Consider the following 20,390-nt stretch of genomic DNA (forward strand, 5'->3'; position numbering starts at 1 on the left):
GCTTACACAGTGCCAATGGCATGGCAGCAACTTACGATCCGGCCTTTTATCAATATGTTAAGTAATTACGTTCCCGCATGTTAAATTGAATTGTAATATTACTGGATTTTTATGTAAATCATGTAGTTTTAATTTGGAATTTGTACATAGCCCAAGATAGGATTGCAATCTATAATATTCAGAGTTGAGGCAGTGGAAGGATTTGGGGGAAACAAAGCTAATCAGTTCATTTATCATGCAATATATGCCGTAAATGACAATGTATACAGATGTCCTGTCCAGATAAACCTGTCAAAACTTGAATTTCGACAGTTTTGTGTGGACTGATATTGCAAACATTAAAATAATATTTAAGAGGTTGCTGCAGTGCACCACGCCTTCCACCCCAGTCTCCTGTGCTTTTCATCTCAGAGCTGTGCACACTTAATTCCTCTCTGGAATAAGCTTCCTTGTCGTTTTCACTTGGTCAGTTGTCACTCATGGCTTAGGTCTCTCTTAGACAATAATTTTGCAGGGAATCATCCCCATCCCTAGCCCCTCTGATTCCCTCTTTCCTCCCACGCCTCTTGTATCTCCCTTCTTTCTTTATTACAGTTCTAAGCCAGTGCTTTTTTAGCCCCCTTACTAGACTGATTCTGAATCCTCGGGAACAGTGATGGTATGATTACCTTATTTACGTCTAGGGACTTTTTGCTAGTGGCAGTCTCAGCACAAAGCAAACACTAAGCCAGCATTTATTAAATGGACAATGAATGGATGCATGGCAGATGGGTGGAGAGATTGGGGAATGGACAGCTGAAGTAATGGACACCATGAGGGTAGATGTATGGATGAACGGATGGAGAGAGGGCTGGAGGAACGGATAGGTAACTGGGTGTGGAGATGGATAAATGGAGGGAGGGAGAGAGGAAGGCATGGATAGAAGTGGATGATAGATAAATGGATGGATGAACGGATAGGCAGAAGGATAGATAGATAGGCAGATGGATGGATGAAGGAATGAAGAAGTGGATAAATGGATACATAAATGGGTAGGAAGATAGATATTTTGTGACAGCACCTGATTCCTGTAGAAGACCATCCAGTGTGTGCGTGTGTGTGCATGTGTGTGTGTGTGTGTGTGTGTGTTTGTGATGAGAAACTTCCTCTCTGTCTCCTGTCTACAGGTTAAAAACAAACAAATCAGAGCATAGACATGCAGCCATGAAAGTCAGACATTTTCTATTTCTGAAGTTTGCAACGATGTCATGAATGAAACTTGCATCCATATATTAGGCGTTAATCACGTTGATTTCCATAAATTTTAGCTTCGGGTAGGTACCAATCTTTTAATTTTGATATCTAAGCAAATCATAGTAATTTAAAATGTTTGTGTCCATAGCCAAGATTCCATAGGCAAATCTCAGGGATCCGGTGAATTATCTATGGCTGGGGTGGAGCTGTTACTCATTCACTGAGCATATATTTAGTGAACACCTACTATGTGCTCAACACGGCATGAAACCACACAACTGGGAACAGAACAAACACGGCCTCTTCCCTATTGAGTTCATAGCTTAGTATCTAAGCACTGGTTGGTTCGTTCGCATCTGTTTAATCTTCCTGTCACACCCTGACTCAACGTGACAATTCCTTGAATTTTACAGATGACTGACACTTGGGTTGGTAGATTGCTCATGGTCACACAATCAACAAGTAAATGTGTTGGGATGAGATGTCATGTCCACCTGGTCTTGTGCTCTGAAGCCTTGGCATCAGCTGGAAATGCAGGTTTGGGTCTAAGGATATGGAAGTACACCAGGTCTCTCAGAGAAAGCAGAGGGAGAGCTGGGGACGGGGGACTTGGTTGGAATTGGGGCTGGAAAGAAGGGGGCAGTAGCAGAAAGAAAGAAGCAAACACGGCCTCCTGTCCCCAGGAGGAGAATTGTTGGAAAGTCTCCCAAGTAACCCCTGCAAGCAAGAGCTGGTTACACTTAGCATCTTGCCGCTCAGAATTTCTACACAGGAAAACCCACGCGGTTAGCAGTATGCTCCAAAGAGATCCCCAGATCCAGATTTCCCACTTCACTGTCTCCATGGCAACTCTGACTTCCGCGATCCCTGTTCTAAATGACCCAAATGACTACTCTATCCTAGCTCGCGTTGGCTCTCCTCTGTAAGTTTTAAGGTGTGCTCACTTACCAGCAGGGTGTCTTCAACTAGGGCTTCAGACACCTCCTTGGTCCAAAAGATGGAGGAGACACAGATAACTACTTGGCCAGGCCACTGCAAGACCCAGGCTTTACGAGGGACCTGGGAAGGGGCAGTGGTATTGATTGTAGAATCGGTTCTTCATGTGTGATTTAAATTGACTTCTACAACTACCCCTACCCTGCCCACACACTTCATCCTAATAGCAAAACAAAAATCCCCTTGTGTCATCCTAGAACTCACTGTGTAGACCAGGCTGGCCTCAAATTTACAAGACTCTGCCTGCTTCTGCCACCAGAATACTGGGATTAAATGTGTGTACCACCCATGCCAGGCTCGGGATTAGTGATTTATGTCTTTGTCCCTCAGGTTTGTGCAAAAGGAAAACAAAACAATTTCAACTCTGCCTGATTTCATCACTTCAAGACTTTTTTTTTTTTTTTAAAATATGACCAAGGTCGTGTTTGGACGGCACTCAATCCTCACCTTTTAGTGGCTGTGTTATGTCATGGTGCTGGGGCATGCTTTCTTAGCTAAGTCCTCTTCCCCTAGCTTTTGTTTCCTAAACTTAAGATCAGGGTGCAGCCTGGCTTGGTGGTACAAGCCTGTAATCCCAGCGTAGGGGAGTTGGAGGCAGGAGGATGGGAAGTTCAAGGGTGCCCTTGGCTGCATAGTGAGTTTGAGGCCAGTCTGGGCTCCATGGGACCTTGTGGATCACGTCTGCTTGAAGTTGTACATAGTTTTATCACAACACAGTCATGTTTGTCATTTATATCTTGTCTATGATGCTTTTGTGCCGTGGGGTAGAGTTAGGTACTGCAGCCAGAGTCTGGCTCACAGAGGTGGGGGTGTTCGCTTGGCCTTTCACAGAAAAAGTGTGAACTGATAGCTAACTTCACACTGGCAGCTCTTGCTCTGTGACTCGGAATTCATCAGGGAAAATGGAATTTAGATTTTGAAATCTGCCATGTGGGACAGCCAGGCTGGTCTTGAGAACCTTTGTGTAAAGGCATTGGGTGCATATGTTTGTTTGATAGACGGAGTCTTACCACGGGGTTGGGCCTGGAAGTAAGGCACACACTTAAAGAGGGGGCAAAACTCAGACACTGCTAACGGGAGCCTGGCTGGAGGCTGACTGCTGAAGATTTGTCACAATAGGTTATTTTTTCTTAGGCTTTGGGTCGTACTTGTTTCCGTTAATTTGGGGGGCTTAGAATGTCACTCGCAAGTGATACAAGTGAATGCCCACCTGGAATAGGAACTAAATGGAGCCATCAGTCCCACGTGACAGAAAGCAAAGCCCCTACGCCCATCCCACCTCCATCACCTAGGTAACTCTTCTCTTCCATACCTGCTTCAACCAGCTAACTCCATCAGGAAAATGCTCACTGCCCTTGGATTCACAGGTCAAAGGTCCCATAGAGGCTCAGAGAGGTAGGTTTCCGGAGTACAGTCAAGGTCCTGGTGAACTGGCCCATCCAGACCACTCCCCCAAGCTTTCTCTACAGTCCCAAAGCCCTGGCATAGGGACACTAATTCCCGTTTACCTCAGCGTATGCTTCAATCCCATTTCCGATAACGTGCCGCATGCTGGCCAGCATCATCTGCTCCACCTGCTGCAGCCACTTTTCCACCATGCCCTGTGGGGAGATAGAAACAGCAGGAGGCACAAACTGTTAATCAGACCTGGACAGAGACCGTGGGAGGAGCCCAGATTTCTCTTTGGAGCAGGCTTGGGGGATTGCTGCCTTTTTGGGCCAATATTCTTTGACTAATTGCTTTATGCTTATTAACAGCTATCTAGTAAGTGTGTCTCCTCTAGGTTCAAGTCATCTCCTCAAGCCAGCAGCTTCTCAAGAGGCAAATGAAATCCTTGTTTTAATTAATAAATTTCTCCTTTTATATTTTATTTTAAAGTTATGTGTATGCATACATGTCTATGCACGAATATGTACCTGTGAGTGCAAACGCTTGAGGGGACCAGAGGCATGACACCCCTTGGAACTGGAGCTCCACACAGTTGTAAGCCAACTGACAGGGATGCTAGGCACTGAGATTGGGTCCTCTGCAAGAACAGTATTACCTCTTTGGGTGCTGCTCTTTCCCACAGGACTGGCAATCACTTAAATTTTACTCCTTATCAAATGGCTTGGAGTAAGCAGAACTGGCTGTCATCTAGCACCCAGGAAGATGAAAGAGGAGGACCTCAAGTTTAAGGTGAGGCAGGCCTAAATAACAAGACCCTGCATGTACATCCAAAGAGTGTACATATGAAAAGACAGGTTAGGTGGTGTGAGATTTCTCATCAATTCTGTTTTCTCTGAGTGGGTTATTATTTACCTGGGCTCTGAAAGTGTCACCAGGTCACCTGGAATCTGATTCTTGCTACTGCGTCCGTCATCTTTAGTCAAGGTCTTTCCAGTTTTATTTGTCTCGTGGCCTCCAGTATAATCCCCATCTTAGAGATGGGTGAACCGAGGCCCAGAAAGATGGAGTAACTATTAAAAATGATTTAGTCAGCAAGTATTGGGCCCCAAATGTTCTACACCACAAACTGGAGCCCAAGAGCTTAGCCCAGGGAACACCCCCCATCTCCAGTTTGCTCTGCTGTGAAGAAAAGAGCTCCCCTCAAACACACAAGGGGATTACTTTGGCTTTTGCTGGGTAGATTGTCTGTATGAATGGAACAGTTTCTTTCTCTGAGCTGATCATGCCCTTGATTTCCAGGTTGTCTGTGAACTCCAGCTTGGCGATTCCTTCAAAGCACTTCTTCAAGTGTGGCTGCACCCGGAGGGGGTCCTTTGTCTCCGACAAGATCTCCAGAAGCTCATCGTTTGACAGGAAGAAGAACCTAGTTCAGAGCAAAGAGACTATTGTCACCAGGAGCTTTTTTGAGGGTTCACATTTCCAACAAGGGGGTGCTCCTGGCCGGTGGATCCTCCCAGGTGACTACCAGCTGCATCCCAAGGTCTTTCCTGGACCTGGCTCCTCTCCTCCATCACCCATCTGGTCTGTGAAAGATCACTTTGACTCAGAGAGCAAGAGAAAGGGCAGGAGTAGGCATGCATGAGCTCTTCACTGCGGGGACGGGAATGATCGGCTGGGTTCAGCACTGCTTGTACTTCAGGATGGCCTGGGGAGCTCCTAAGAATTCCAATGCTGAGGTCCAAACACCCAGAGGGTACCTTGTATCTGATGTCTGATAAGGTCTGGGGAAATCTCTAATGTCTTAAATCCCGACTGACCCTCGCATGCAGTCAGTGTCAAGAACCTCTAGATAAGAGGATACTGTCTTCCTTGTCTCTAGATATGCCAGAAAAAGTTAAAGCTGGAAATGAAAACGTGTGTGAAGTACATTATATATTGCATGAACATGGCCTTATGAAATCCAGCACAGCAGATAGAAATAGTGTGTTTGGAATGAACCTATGTGCAGCCAGAGACCTCTTTTTAAGTGGAGGTAGTAGCCCCTTCCCCACTTGCTCAGGCTCTAATGATGCAAAACCAAACCTCCAAAAACAAATGTTCAAGGCATCAGCCTCTTTTATGAACCTGAGACTAAAAATTGTATAAAGAAAGGGTCCATGGGATTATGGTCTTACTTAGTATGATGGATTACAAGTTGTCCATAGTGTTTTGTGAAGACCATAGTGCCAGCCCAAGCTAAGGGGAACAATTGATTTTGGCATCTCTTGATCCTAGGCCAGTTCTCTATCTTGCTTTGGCTGGCAGAATCTAGTGAACACAAATGTGTTCAATGTCCAAGCCTTAAACATTAGGAGACCTTATCATTGGCACTCTTGATGCTCCTGTGACCTTGTGAGCAAACCTAGGCTAACCTTCCTAGTGCCCAGAAGCAGAAATCCAACCACCAGGCAAAGGATTATGACCAACTGCTAGTTGACTGTTAGTCACACTGAGTGAGCTCCCAACAGAAGCACCGTTCAGTTAAGCCCAGCCCAATGTGCCATACCATACAACCATGAGCTAAATCAATGGCTGTTGTTTTATGCCTCTAAATTTTGGAGTGTTTGTTACATAGCAAAACAAACTGATATACTATGCACGGTATTGAGAAGGTAGGAAGGGATCAGTAATGCCTTTTAGGCTGACTGAATGATCAGAACCTAACGAGGATGTCAGTTTCTACCATTTCTAAGTAATATTCAGTTGGGTGATTGATCTCTATTAATTATGTGCAAGGTCCAAAGACAGAGTAACAGTGTAAAATCATTTAGCTTTCTGTATTTTTAAGGTAAAACTGGCTCACGTGACTATCACCAACAGTTCGAAGTATTCAGTAAAAGTGATTGATTTTATTTTACAAAAAATGCATCAACTCTTGAGATATTTCCATGAGTGGTAATGTGTGTTTAACTCAGGTAGGAATGTATCTCAAAGATATTAAATATTTGAGTATTGTATCAAGACTCCTTGGGTTTAAATTGCAGCTTGGATATCTATCAGTTTTGTCTTTCCTGGGGGAGGGGGAAGGAAATCATTGTTTTCTCACTTAGAAAGTCAAGATAATCACAAATCATTGTTTTCTCACTTAGAAAGTCAAGATAATCATAATGATCCCATTGTTATAGGATTATTCTAAAGATTACCTAAGTATGAATCACTTCGTGTGGTGTCCTGGCACAAGATGTAACTGCTGTATTAGTGTTGGCGATCACTGTTCTTACTAGGAATGGCAGCAAAAGGCTGGAACTAAAGGCCTTGAGGCTGAAGAGATGGTTCAGTGATTAAGAGTGTGCTCTGCTCTTGCAGAGGACCTGGCTGCTGGCAATTACCTATATAGTTCCATCTCCAGGGGATTCAGCGCCCTCTTCTGGCCGCTGTGGACACCTGCACTCATGGGCATGCTCTCACACATGACACACATAAATAAAATAAAAATATTTTTGAAAGCCCAAACCTCAGGAGGTTTCCAGAGTTTAATCTCTTCCCAATGGTGTGCTTCCAAGTTAATGTATCTTCTACTGTTTGTGTTTGTCTGTGTTGTCTAAAGGAGGAGCCATTGACCACAAGTAGTTCTTTATGTTAAAAAAATAGTATTAAATAAATTAAAACTCCACTTTCTGAGCCATTTTAAAATGTTCAGTGGTGGTCTGGAGAGATGGCTCAGCAGCTAAGAGCATTGGATACTCTTCCGAATTCAATTTGATTTCCAGTAGCCACATGAATGCTCGCAACTGTACCAGGGGATCTGAAACCCTCTTCTGGACTCCTTGGGCAGCAGGCATGCAAGGGGTACACAGACATTCATGCAGGCCAAACACCCACGCACATAAAATAAAAATAACACACAATGGCCCCAAACGGTTATTGACTATAAGACAGAGCAAATAAAGAATATGAGAAAAAAGTTATCAGAGAACACTGTGCTGAGCAGATACCAAGGGAATTTCTCCCACAGATAAACCAAAGCATCACCAGTGTAACTGTAAAACCCTATCCGTTTTTCTTGGTGGAGAGTGGAGAACTAAACTTCATGTCCAGCCACATTACAGTTTCTCGTTGATGCCTTTTGAGGTAGAATCTCATGTAGCCCTAGTTGGAGCTCAACTTCGTACCTGAGAAATGACCTTGAACTCTTGTTTTTTTTTTCCTGCCTCTGCCTACCAAGTACTGGGATTACAGGCATGCAAACCTACAGCTATTGAGTTAAATGACATGGAGTGACCGGCCACAGGGAACTTGGCGTGCATAGACATGCAGGAATGAGATCCCTTGGAACTAGCCCTCTAAAACCACATTGACTTTTACATATGTGGAAAAAAGATAAATATTGATGAAAATTACTGTACCAGGAGCTATCAATGTTAATGCTCAACAAACTAGCTGATGTTTCTCAAACACTTCCATTTTATATGTAGCTCGTTGACCTGCACAGAAAAATGAAAGAACTAAGAGTCATTTGTGTTATCCTATCTCAATTTCATCCTGAGAGCCTGGGTCCCAGATCTGCTGAAGGTCTTCCAGGGAATGAATAAAAAATCTTGGATCTCAAGAGATATCTCTTTAGCTCTAAACACTAGGCCTTAATCGTAACTATTATGTCCTTTCCTGGACAGAAACAACAATATTGACTGGCCTAAGTGAAGATGTAACCCCTCCAGAATCCATTCAGCTTTGCTCTAGATGATGGCTAAGGAGACATGTTCATTCCTAGATGCCATCTCTTGGGGAACAGGGAAGCAGAAATGGAATTTAATTCAAATCTAACATGAAAAATGTAATTCCATCTACATATGGCCTCGGAGGGCAGGCCCCAGTGAAAGAACAATCCTGCATACCTGGGGAAAAAGAGTCTCTTCTTTTCCAGGTAGTCATTCAACCCCCGTTGGATGTCCTCCAATAGAAGATTGGCCTCCTGAAGCTTCTCAGTCATTCTTGGCTGGTCAGCTGCCATCAAGACCCTGGAGTCTTTCACCTGGGTTACACACACACACACAAACACACACACACACACACAAACACACACACACGAGAATCACTATGCATACTTGAGATTGTAATGTATTCACGAGCAACCCACCAACTAGTGATGCTGCCGAGCCAGCTACCTGATGCTCTCCTTGTCCCACAGGGCTGACTGCTCAGTAAGCATGACTGCATTCCTTCAATCATGGTTGACTGGGTACAGGTTGGGCATCACAATCTCACCAAATCAATTTCATCTGAACATTTTGGAGGTCTAAAACTTAGATCATGGCATTCTGTTCTGGTCTGTGGGGAAACCTTGATCAAGGAGCTTTGGGGCTGTGTAAGGATCAGCTCCTGCCAGATGTTTTGTGGCAGAGTAGGCTAGTCGGCAGGAAGCACCCCAAGTGGGAAAAGTAGAGAGAGGAGTATGGGCAAGGGGTATACATAGAGCGTTTATGAGTTCCGGAGGGTTTCCTCGACTCTGGTGACCCTTTGGGAGGCCAAAATACACTTTTATTCTTGTGTTCTATGAGTCACCCAGTAAGTTTTCTTGGCCTACACTTAGTGGATTTCTATAGCACGCAACCAAAGAAGAATAATGTCAAATCTGCTCCATTGACTGGGTCCTATAACTGCCCCCCATACCTCACCGCTAGAGTCTAGACTACAAGTCATCTAAGCAGATATACTCCACTGAGATAAATTCTCGGATCATGTACCACATTTTTTTTTTCAAAAAAGGAAAACTACATCCTCCCAGAAGATACATCTTAGCATGTGTAACTTATCCTTCAAGGCTTGGTTCTAATGTCACCTGCTTTGGAAGTCTCCTGAACACTCCCGGGCAAGTGTATTGCTCTCCATTGTCTACACGCTATTTGCACACACCACAGCTTGTGTTCAAGCCTGTGTGCCTCCTAACAGAGTTGTAAGAGAGTGGAATTCATGTTCTTCTTAAGCAGTTTCTGACTTTGAAGATTATATCTGAGTCATCACATTTACCAAAAAAAAAAACATAAATAACTGAGTATCAATATGCACCACTATTTGAAATCTAAAAGGATTCCTAACCTATGAAAATGTGATTGCATTGCTCTTTAACAAAGCCCTCTATCTCATTAGGCATGACAGAGAAATAATGTAAACTGCTAAGAACTATCTCCAGGCAGGTAAGATTCCAAAAACTTTCTCCTTTTCATATACCATATTTCCATACTTGAAGTTTTAATAATTTATAACAATGACTGAAAATGTTAATTTTTAATTTTTCTTGGTGGTTTCAGGGGACGTAGACACAATGCACCAAGATAATATTTTCTGCTGCTGAGACACAAGAGATAAAACTCACCGCCTGAGCCATCAATGTTTTCCAGTAACTGTCCACAGTGCCAAATTTCCTGCCCTCTTCTGGCATCTGGGCTATGATGTCCTCCGAGCTAAAGATTGGTTCCAGGTACAGCCAAGTGACTTGGCATTTTAACCAGGCATCCAAATTTTCCTGTACCCGAACCAGCTTTTCTTCCCATTTCTGTGGATTTAGAATTCCACAACTGAGTCAGTAATGGTAGCACACACCCAGTGAATGCACACACACACACACACACACACACGGATTCATTGATTCATTGACTCATTCACTTGTCTAACAAATATGTATTGAAATGTATTGCATGTGGTTACTGTTTTAGGGGACATGGATATAACGAATCAAAGAGGCTTTTGCCTTGTGGAGCTCACATTTTGGTTAGATAACAATAATAACGCTTATTCTTTGATGAGTGATGACCAGGGGGATATACATATATATGAAAGCAATTTAATTCAGCCACCTTATGAGATATGAACGAATCTATGTGGGTTGGAGAGATAGCTAAATTGATAAAGTTCTTTCCTCTATATCAGAATTCAGGTTAAAACAAGCAAACAAACAACAACAACAAAACTGGGTGGAGTTGTCTATGCTTGTAATCCCGGTGCAGGCAAAGAGGAGCCGGGCAGATCTCTGGGGTTTTCTGACCAGTCAGCCCCGCCTACCTGACAAGCTCCAGACTGATGCGAGCCCTTGGCTTAAAACCAAAACGACAAAATGATTGCTGCCCAACACTGTCCTCTAGCCCCCCCCATCTCTCTCTCTCTCTCTCTCTCTCTCTCTCTCTCTCTCTCTCTCTCTCTCTCTCTCTCTCTCACACACACACACACACACACTAAAGATATAATGACGATATTACCAAACCTCATGTTTACAGATGCAGACCCTGAACACAATCGTTCAGACAGCTTCCCGAGGTCACTCAGCTAACAGTAAAGGCAGAACCGGAATACAGACCCAAAGGCCTATGCCACTTTTTCTTCTTCCCTTGAGCTCTACCCTAAGATATGCCCACCACTGTGACCTATCCAGCTTCTATAGACAATGATTAAGGGAGGCTAAACTCTTAGGGTCATGTGGCTCGTATTCTAGATTGCTATAGACTATAAAATACTTGGCAAATATACTTTTGCTTGGCGTATTCAAGCTCATCTCTTTCGGTAGACGGCTCACTGGTGTCATTATCGCTCCTAGTCTTCCGTCCATAAGTCCTTTCATTTCTCCATTCAGGGAAAGGGAAGTTTATTTTTTCATTGAACTTGAAACCCCACCCCTCCTCTAAGAAACTGAGAACCAATGGGCCATAACAAGATACACAAGGGCTATTTTCTTACCCGAGTCTCTGCTTCTATTGGCTTGATGAATGCAGAGCCACACATGGTCTGGGTCTTTATCACGTGATCATCGAGTAGCAGTTGAATGTCATCGACCGCACACAGGATGTTTGTATCCTGCCAATAAAGATGACCACGCAGTCAAAGTCAAAATCATGAGGCCCCTTTGCCTTGCCTATCCCATGGTCTATGACGATTCCAGAAGGTTCCAGAAGGCCTTGCAGTATATATTCCCACCTCAGGGAGACCTCAGGGAGACAAGAATCTATCTCATAAGGTTTTCTCACCATAAATATTTATTTATTTTGAGACAGGTGTCAATATAGATGTTCCCATGTCAGTCTCCAAAGCATAAGAGCACACGTGTGTGTACTGACGCATATTGGTTACTAAAAGCACTTATTGTCGGGCAGGAGCAGTGGGGAATGCCTGTTATCCCAGCACTCTGAAAGGCCGAGGCTGAAGGCACATCATGAGTTTGAGGCCAGCCTGGGCTACTTCATAAGATCCTGTCTCAATGAACAAATTGAAACAAAAGAAGTAACACTTCCTTTTCGACTTATTTGCAGACATCAACCTAACCCAGACCTGCAACTAGAGTCTACTGGGGAGAAGACAGTCCTCTTCCCCAGTTTCCTGCCTCTCTGGGCATCAGCATCAGCTTCCAATCAGTAAGACCCAGATTCATGTTCTGCAGCCAGACATAAGGGTTCTTGTGGTTCTTTTAAAATAAAATTTAGAGATTATTTTTTATTTCAATTCACAAGCTCTTTTGAAATATCTGCTAAGAGATAGGGCACACTTATTAAGCTAATTACACTTAATCCCCTTGTAAACAAAGCTTTGATTACTTGTTTTGTGTATAGTGGTCACATGATAAAAGTACATAGACATGTAACCCCAGCTTGGAAACTTCTATCTTATACAGTCAGCGAGTTCTATCTTGCTCTTATGTAAAGGTATTATGTCTTCAATGTCCATGGACGGCACTCTCTTCCCTGAGCCATTAGATAGACTGCTAAGAGTCTGCCACCTACAGCAAATCTGGTCTCACTTGCTTTGATTTCAGCTCCTTCAAGCCTGTAGACACAGAAGTGGATGCAAAATGAATAGTGTAATTGTAGATTTGAATTAAATCTGTATATATTCTTCTGTCTATTTTTTTCTCAGTGTGTCTCAAAAACATGTCTAGCTAGCTATTCAAAGACTGGCATCTTCACTGTAATTTTGCGATTGCTTCTTGTTGATAGCTACTTCAGTCATAAACTTTGAAAATGGATAAGGAATGATGAATCTGCTCCTAGGCCTATAACTGAGCTCTGCATTGCAGCCCAGCAGCCTCTGGAGCAGTGTCTGACCCAATCAGAATGTGCAGCTCCCAAGCTTATTGAAACTGTGAGACCCAGCCTTGTTGGGAGAGACCCAGTAATAAACTCATTTGCCTCCAGTTCTCCTGCCTCTGATTGGCTCATGGGTGGTTCTTATCCAAAGTCAAAACCAAGGCACTGTGACCATGAAAACTGAAGGGAGAAAGAAGTCACAGGGGGATGATCAGTTGTTCAGTGAGAGGAGAAGTGCTCAGATCTCCAGGGTTTGGGTCTATGTTGACTATTCAAAAAATGGAGTACTGGGAGATGTGGCTATGTGTTAGAGTGTTTTCCCAACAAGAACAAGGCTCTGAGTTCAACCTCCAAACTAGGAGGGTGAGTGGAGATGCTCAGGCACCCAGAGGGTAGAAGAGCAGGAAAAAATAAATTGTGATTTTCTTGTTAAGTATCCCAAATGATTCTCCTGTGCAGTTAGCATTTGAGATGCTGTTCTAGGTGCCCATGGGGAGCAGTATGTGGATATCTGTGCCCTCCACAATGTACTGGGAAGCAACCCTCATATCCACCCTGTGCTTCATCCTAAGAGCAAACTAGATCCAGGGGTTATCGAAGGAATGCACCTTCACATCCATTGCACAGACTCATATGCTATCTGTAAGTCCCCATGAAAATCAGGACATTTATATTTGTACAGTTCAAAGTGGTGTAAGTGCCTGGGAACTTGCTAGTACGTGAGAACCTCTAGTCTCCCCAATTTAAAGAGATCTTGAAGAAATTCCTCTGCACATCAGCATTCAGGAGGTAGGATGTGTTGTTGTCAACCTCAGATATGCTTCTGAAGGACTTGATCTGTGTGTGTGTGTGTGTGTGTGTGTGTGCGTGTGCGTGCGTGTAGTTACACAAGCCAGTGTTCCTCTTGAGACATGCTAATTCAGGAGACACACTCCATTCCTTTGCACCAGGTCAACCTTATGATTTGGAGATGCACAGTTCCAGCAGCATGTGAGAGCCAGGATGACGGAGGAGAGGCAGACAGAGGAAGTACACAGATGGAGGGTTATTCTGTGAGGTCTGTTGCAATGCTGGGGGAACCAGGTCTAGATCTACTAGCAGCCCAGGGCTGCTTCCAGGGCATTCCCATTCGCCTGACTCACCGTGTCCCTGTATTTCACGAAACTGAACGTCATGTTGACCCAGTCCGACTTCATCTTCTCCAGGTTTTTCTCCAGGGAATATTCCTTGCTGGCAGCTGCGCTAATGGGCTCCAGCCTGAGGAGAGAACACACCATCAACATCAACAGGAGCTGGCAGAGGAAACCCCAGGAAGCAATTTCAGTGCAGTCTTAAAGAGATTTCCAGAAGCTTTCATTTCAACAGGATGTTTTCTCTAAAGTTTGCCATCTATGTCCAATGTTCTGAGTACTGTTGTCTTTGGGGGCTGTTATAAGTTGAGTGTTTCTCCAAAATTCACACCGCAGTTCTAATCGCCAATCACTCTTATGTGGCTATAATCGAAGAGCATTTAATGAGGTGATCATATTAAAATGAGGCCATGAAGACTGGCCCGAGCTAGTGGGGGCTCACTGACTCCAGACTGACAGCTGGGAAACCAACAAAAGACCAAACTAGGCCCTCTGAATGTGGGTGACAGTTGTTTGGCATGGGCAGTTTGTGGGGCCAATGGCAGTGGAACCAGTATTCATCCCTAGTGCATCATCTGGCTCTTTGGAGCCCATTCCCTATGGAGGGATTCCTTGCTCGCCTAGATACAAGGAGAGGGCCTTGGTCCTGCCTCAAGTGCTGTGACAGACTTTGTTGACTCCCCATGGGAGGCCTCACCTTCTCTGAGTGGATGGGGGATGGGGTGGGGAGAAGGTAGGGGGAGCAGGAGAACAGGAGAGAGAGAGAGAGAAAGAGAGAGAGAGAGAGAGAGAGAGAGAGAGAGAGAGACAGAGAGAGACAGAGAGAGACAGAGAGAGAAAGAGAACTGGGATTGGTATGTAAAATAAGATTGTTTTTAAAATAATAAATAAATAGAAAAAAGGAGAAAAGCAAGAAAGGGATGAAACAATTGACAATAACTTACTGCATTCAAAATATTATCATTGGAAAATGAATAAAAAACTGCTATCTGGCTGAGTGTGCTAGTGCATACCTTTAAACCCAACATTTAGAAGGCAGAGGCAAGGAGATGTCTATGAGTTCAAAGTCAGCCTGATCTATACAGCAAGTTCAAGGCCAGGCACAACTACAAAGTGGGACTGTCTCAAAATAAAACTGTCAGTCATTTGCATTCTTATTTTCTTGGTAAGCTTTTGAAATCCAGCCTGTATTTTTGAGTTCCATACATTGGTTCTGGATAGCGACATGCCAAGGGCCCAGTAGTAGCCTTTAGCTTGGCTCCTGTCTTAGACAGTACCAACCCAGAGGATTAAAGCAAGACGAAACAAAACAAAATACAATAGCTAGGCCTAAAGCCCCAATTTGATCAACGGGTTGGGTGTGGCCCGAGAACATGGTTTTCTAACTAGATCCCCCAAGATGGAGATGCAGCAACTCTAGGTACCAAGCCCTGAGAACCATGAACATCCATCCCTCGAGGTCCCATCCAAGTTGTCTAACAGACTTGAACCAATATAAAATCTCTCCATCTATTCCTTAAAGGAAGTATGAAAACAGAATTCTGAATATTACTGATTTAAAAAATAGTATGTGAGGGCCTGGGAGACGGCTAAGTAAGTGTGTGCTCGCCATACAAGCAGGAGAACCTGAGTTAGATCCCCAACACCCAGGTGAAGAATTCTTGAGGTGAGAGTTGGCACACTCTTGGATACTCAGCATCGAGGAGACAGAGGGCAGAAGATCCCTGAGGCTCACTGGCCAGACAGCCTAGCCTACTTGGTGCCTAAGGAGTGACACCCAAGGTTTACCTCTGACCTCCACTTGCACATACACATACACACATGTATTCCCCCATATATGTACCCCCATTCATAAACACACTTACGATGCCCCCCCCAAAACAAATAGAAGTAAAAATAGCCATTCAGATCATGCAAATTCTCACGCTGCAATTCCGGGGCACTCGGGGAAGGAGAAAACAAAGAGGTCTGTTCATCACCGTGTGCTCCATGGGTTTAGCAGTTGAAGATCACTCCTAGCTTGCTGTTTATTTTAAAAGGAAACAGGTCCATGAAGGCTGAGTGGTTTTGCTCCAAGTTCTAAGAGCTGGGCAGAGTCTCAGGTTCACAGAAGACATTTGTTTTTCACTTTCCATTGAAATAAAACCCCTAATTCTTTCTAGTCCCAACTCTACAGCAGGAAAAGAAATAGCCACTTGGGTAAGTCAGGGGTCATTAAAATTTTTAATTCACTTTCACTTAGGAGATCACAGTGACCCCTGAACCAAAACCTGTCTAGAACAAAGGATGAACCTTACTTTTCAACAAATTTGCCAAATCCAAATTCCACCATGTTCGCGAGGCACGTTGTCTCTGAGGGCTTTATCTCATAGCCAACAATCTCGCTGATCTGCAAAGGAAGGACAGAGACGAGGGGTGGTTGTGGAAGGTAGTGTTGCCCAGTAGAACCTCTATAAGAATGGAAAATTAAATTATCTGCACTGTCCAGTATTGTAGCTACTCATCCCAGGAGGCTCTTGAGCACTAAAACTGGGGCTAAGGTGAAGGGACTTTCATGTTCACTTAGTGTTAGCTAACTCATACTCCATTAAATGACCACACGGGACTGGTGGCTGTTGAGTCTGACATTGTCAGTCTGAGGGTTCTGGAGGCTGTTGCAAAGCCAAACCGTAGCTGGTTTCTCCCAAGTTTGTCTCCCCATCAATTCACGAACATTCAAAAGACTGGAACAGAGCCTCAGCTGTGCTTCCGGGGAAGCTGGGTTTGGGACAAGCTGAGGTGAGTACTTGCTGAGTGACAGGGAGGGTCTGTCAGATAGACTTTCCAGAGCTCTGAGCTGGGGAACAGCAAGGATTCCCTTCAAAAAAGCATTAAAGCAGGGTTTGTGATGTTGGCTACTCAAGAGTCTGAGGAAGGAGAGTCATCATTTTTAGCCCTACAGAGTGAGTTCAAGGCCAGCTTGGCCAGCTTAGTGAGACCCTGCCTCAAAATTAAAAGTGAAAGGTGATTAATGGCACAGCATGCACCCAGGTTCAATCCCAAGTACTGTTCAAAACAGAACAAAGGAAAGTCCCCCATCCACTCCAGGGGGTTACTTGTCAGGGTCCCCATCCCGCTGGTGTGACACTGCCTCAGGCTCACCTCTTCAGCACAAACACCCCTAAGGGAGCTCTGCGTGGAGCTTCTGGAAGACCTGGGTAGCACCAAGGTCCCCCATGGTAAAGAAGAGATGAGGACTGAAGCAGGAATGAGCATCTGTCTGAAAAAATAATCTGTTGCTGGGCTTTTCCTTTACTCGGCTGCCAGAGGATTAGAGAACGCCAGAGCAGAAAGGATGTGGGGGTCGTGTCACACACTGCCTTACCCTGTGTCCTTGGCACCTGACACTTGGTAGGCGGCAGCATTTGTGGAGGAAAAGTCCGACTCAATCAGAGAACTCGAATGGCTTCCAGTCTGTGTTCTGGGGACCTCTGGAGGAGCAGTACGGTAATAAACTAAAAGTAACGAGCACTTACTGGGGGCTGACGATGAATGGGATTGTTTCAGAGAGCTTCCCACGCTTATTTTAGTATCCTAGCACCATGAAGAGCTTGCTAATGTGTTCTTCCCACGTTCCACCTAAAGAATCTGAGCTGGAGAAATGATCTTGTCTACGACCATTCAGCTAATAAATAGCAGAATTGGCTTCTGGATCCAATTCTGATTCCAACAAATGCTATCCACCAAATGCTAATGTCTCTTACAGGTCCCCTGTGTACAGCTGTCTGTGCCATACACTGCACAGCTCTGGACAAAGGTGGCATTTGGCAGAATTTTACAGAACACAGTCTGCACAGTAAATTTGTAGCTTTGACCTTTCACTTATTATTGAAAATATCTGATATCTATCTTCTATCTATCTATCTATCTATCTATCTATCTATCTATCTATCTATCTATCTATCTATCTATCTATCTACTATTTATTATCTATCATCTATCTATCTATCTATCTATCTATCTATCTATCTATCTATCTATCTATCTATCTATCTATCTACTATCTATCTATCTATCTATCTACTATCTATCTATCTATCTATCTACTATCTATCTATCTATCTATCTATCTATCTATCTATCTATCTATCTATGTGTGTATTTGTATGTGTGTGTCGCATGCACCTGGATATCGTAGCACACATGTGGAGGTCAGAGGACAATTTGCAGGAATTGGCTTTCTCTTTCTGACATACAGGTCCCAGGGATTGAACTCAGGTTGTCAGGCTTGGGGGCAAGTTCTTTTGCCTGCTGACCCGTCTTGTTGCCCCTGTTTATTCTTTTATACATTAAAATACAGCAACACACAGACTCTCTCAGGGGCTAAAGTACACTTACATAAAGCATTCAGCATAATAATTGCCTCACAGTGAGGGCTGGAGATTGACAGAACTTTTAGATTATTTTTTAAAAATATAAATACTGACAAGGCATTTTTTTCCTCTAATTTTAAGATCCTGGAACAATGCTGTCTATGTGGACACTAGTCCCTTGTGGCCTCTAAGCTTCTCAAACATGCTTGCCTGAATTGAGACGTGTTCTGGGTATAGTACCAAAGACTTCATACTACTGCTCAAGGTGGATAGCTACACAAATGACAATGTGTACTTGTTTAGATAGCATATATCTATGAAATTTATTTTACTTATTTCCTTTTACTTTAGAAAACATAGGTGATCTGAGAGCAGCTTAATGGAAGGGCACTTGTATCGCATGCACAAGTTACTAGGCTTAAACCCCACTACCAGAAAAAAGAAAAGAGAACGTTGCAGTCTTCATGCGTGACTGCTAGAATCATTAGCCCATGTGTACGGCTGGCTCTGCTCCTAGGAACAGCATCTTCAAAACTTTAGGGCCAGTTTTGGTCCATAGCACTGGCTACATGTTTCCTTGTCCAACCTTATTTTAAACCCAAACAACAAGACCTCTAAGTTCAGTTGGCCAGAAACCACAGCCCAGCCATCCTGGGATCCCAGAAAACCTGTCTTCAGTCCTCGAGACATCACAGGTGGCTTAGATTTTAGAGCCTTTTTTGCCAAAACCAGAATCTATATAAATCTCTCCTCAGTGGCGAGGTGGGAGGGGAGACATTAGGGCAGATTGTAGCTTTGCCGAGTTTGGGACTGTCACAGGTGTGGGGCCCTGAGTGGGGACAGCCCCTAAGACATCTGGTGACCCATGTCCTTTCTTACCCTCTCAGCCTGCTGGATATCCACTCTAGAGACCTCTTCCTTCCTTCCTTCCTTCCTTCCTTCCTTCCTTCCTTCCTTCCTTCCTTCCTTCCTTTCTCCCTCCCTCCTTCCCTCCCTCCCTCCCTCCCTCCTTCCTACCTTCCTTCCTTCCTGGGGCTATGTTCCACTGTTAGTTTTGATGCCCTGCCCCGTCTGCCTTTCTTCCTCACTCCTCATGTGCTCTCTTGACATGCTTTATTTAAGCCAAACAGACCTGGATTCCAGCTCCCTCCTGGCCCACTAACAAGCTATATGACAGCTTACTTTTCAACGCTCAGTTTTTCTACCTATGAACAGTGCCTATTTCAAAGAGTTGTTGAAGATGAAATGGAAGAATTCAAATAAAGAGTGCCTTATTTATTATTAAATGTCTGGGAGTTTGTGTCTGAGCTGAGATCACTACTCGGTTATAAGTCTAAAGAATGTTTGTTTAAGAGGCCTAGGAAAAGATAAGAATGATGAGAACTAAGAATGCCTGAAAGGCGAGGTTGGTGCTTACACGTGAGGACCGCAGATGACAGAGACAGCACCCCGAGAAGGCTCAGAGACCCTTTGAGTGCTTTCTTTTTTAAAAAATCATATTTGATACTTTTGAGTTGCTGGGGCTCAAATTTAGAGGCTTGTGCATGTTGGGCAAGTACCCTAAGACTGAGTCACACCCTTGGCCCTAAGGAGTGTTCTTTAAGGGTTGACGCAAACACTTTGAATACTGCCATCTCAAGAAGTCTGGCACTGTAAGAAGTCACCTGTCCACCCACGTTCTTAGATCCCGACAAAGGTCAAAAGTCTAGGTCACCCACATCCATGAGGATAGAACCCCCATAAGCATCTATCTATAAGGTCAGAAGCCCTTCACAGATTCCCTTTAGGGGAGAGGCCCACATGATGACCTATCTATCACCTGCCTTCCTGCACAGCATCCTAACCCTTGCCAGGGTCCCGAGTCTCCTGCTTTTCTGTGAAGCTGAAGACAGCTCCTCTCTGCAGACAGACCTTGACCCATTCATGTATCAATACTCCCATCTTTCTGTGGTTTAATCTCAGGCATAGTTCTTAGAGAAGAATCTGCCCATGTCAAGCTGGCCACCTTGCCACTCCACGTAGCTACTTCCTGGGAGAGAGCACTCAAGGACACTTAAATGTGGCAATCACTTTCGAAACACAGCAAACCTTCCTTTTCGTACTTGGTGTTCACACCACACTTGTCACCTCACACTTTGTTGCTTATTAAAATCCTAACTATTTTTAGGGAGAATAATTTATTGCTCTAATTTATGGGCTTAAAGAGCTTAAGGAGAGAGCAACTAACTTCTCTGTTTGTCTAT

General features: G+C 44.1%; 1 protein-coding gene across 2 annotated transcripts in view; it reads right to left on the reverse strand.

Annotated features, from left to right (window-relative positions):
* The window catches only part of Dnah3 (dynein axonemal heavy chain 3), a 162,951-nt gene that overhangs the window by 104,442 nt on the left and 38,119 nt on the right, over positions 1-20,390 (reverse strand). For both annotated transcript variants that reach the window (XM_075972063.1, XM_075972062.1), the window contains exons 19-26: positions 16,093-16,184; positions 13,808-13,922; positions 11,326-11,442; positions 9,971-10,150; positions 8,493-8,629; positions 4,840-5,041; positions 3,738-3,830; positions 2,182-2,292 (exon numbers count right to left, since the gene is read on the reverse strand). In XM_075972063.1, coding sequence (XP_075828178.1) covers positions 2,182-2,292; positions 3,738-3,830; positions 4,840-5,041; positions 8,493-8,629; positions 9,971-10,150; positions 11,326-11,442; positions 13,808-13,922; positions 16,093-16,184 — 1,047 coding nt within the window. The remainder of the gene's footprint in view (positions 1-2,181; positions 2,293-3,737; positions 3,831-4,839; positions 5,042-8,492; positions 8,630-9,970; positions 10,151-11,325; positions 11,443-13,807; positions 13,923-16,092; positions 16,185-20,390) is intronic.

This window comes from Microtus pennsylvanicus, chromosome 5, assembly GCF_037038515.1.
Source record: "Microtus pennsylvanicus isolate mMicPen1 chromosome 5, mMicPen1.hap1, whole genome shotgun sequence".
NCBI lineage: Eukaryota > Metazoa > Chordata > Mammalia > Rodentia > Cricetidae > Microtus > Microtus pennsylvanicus.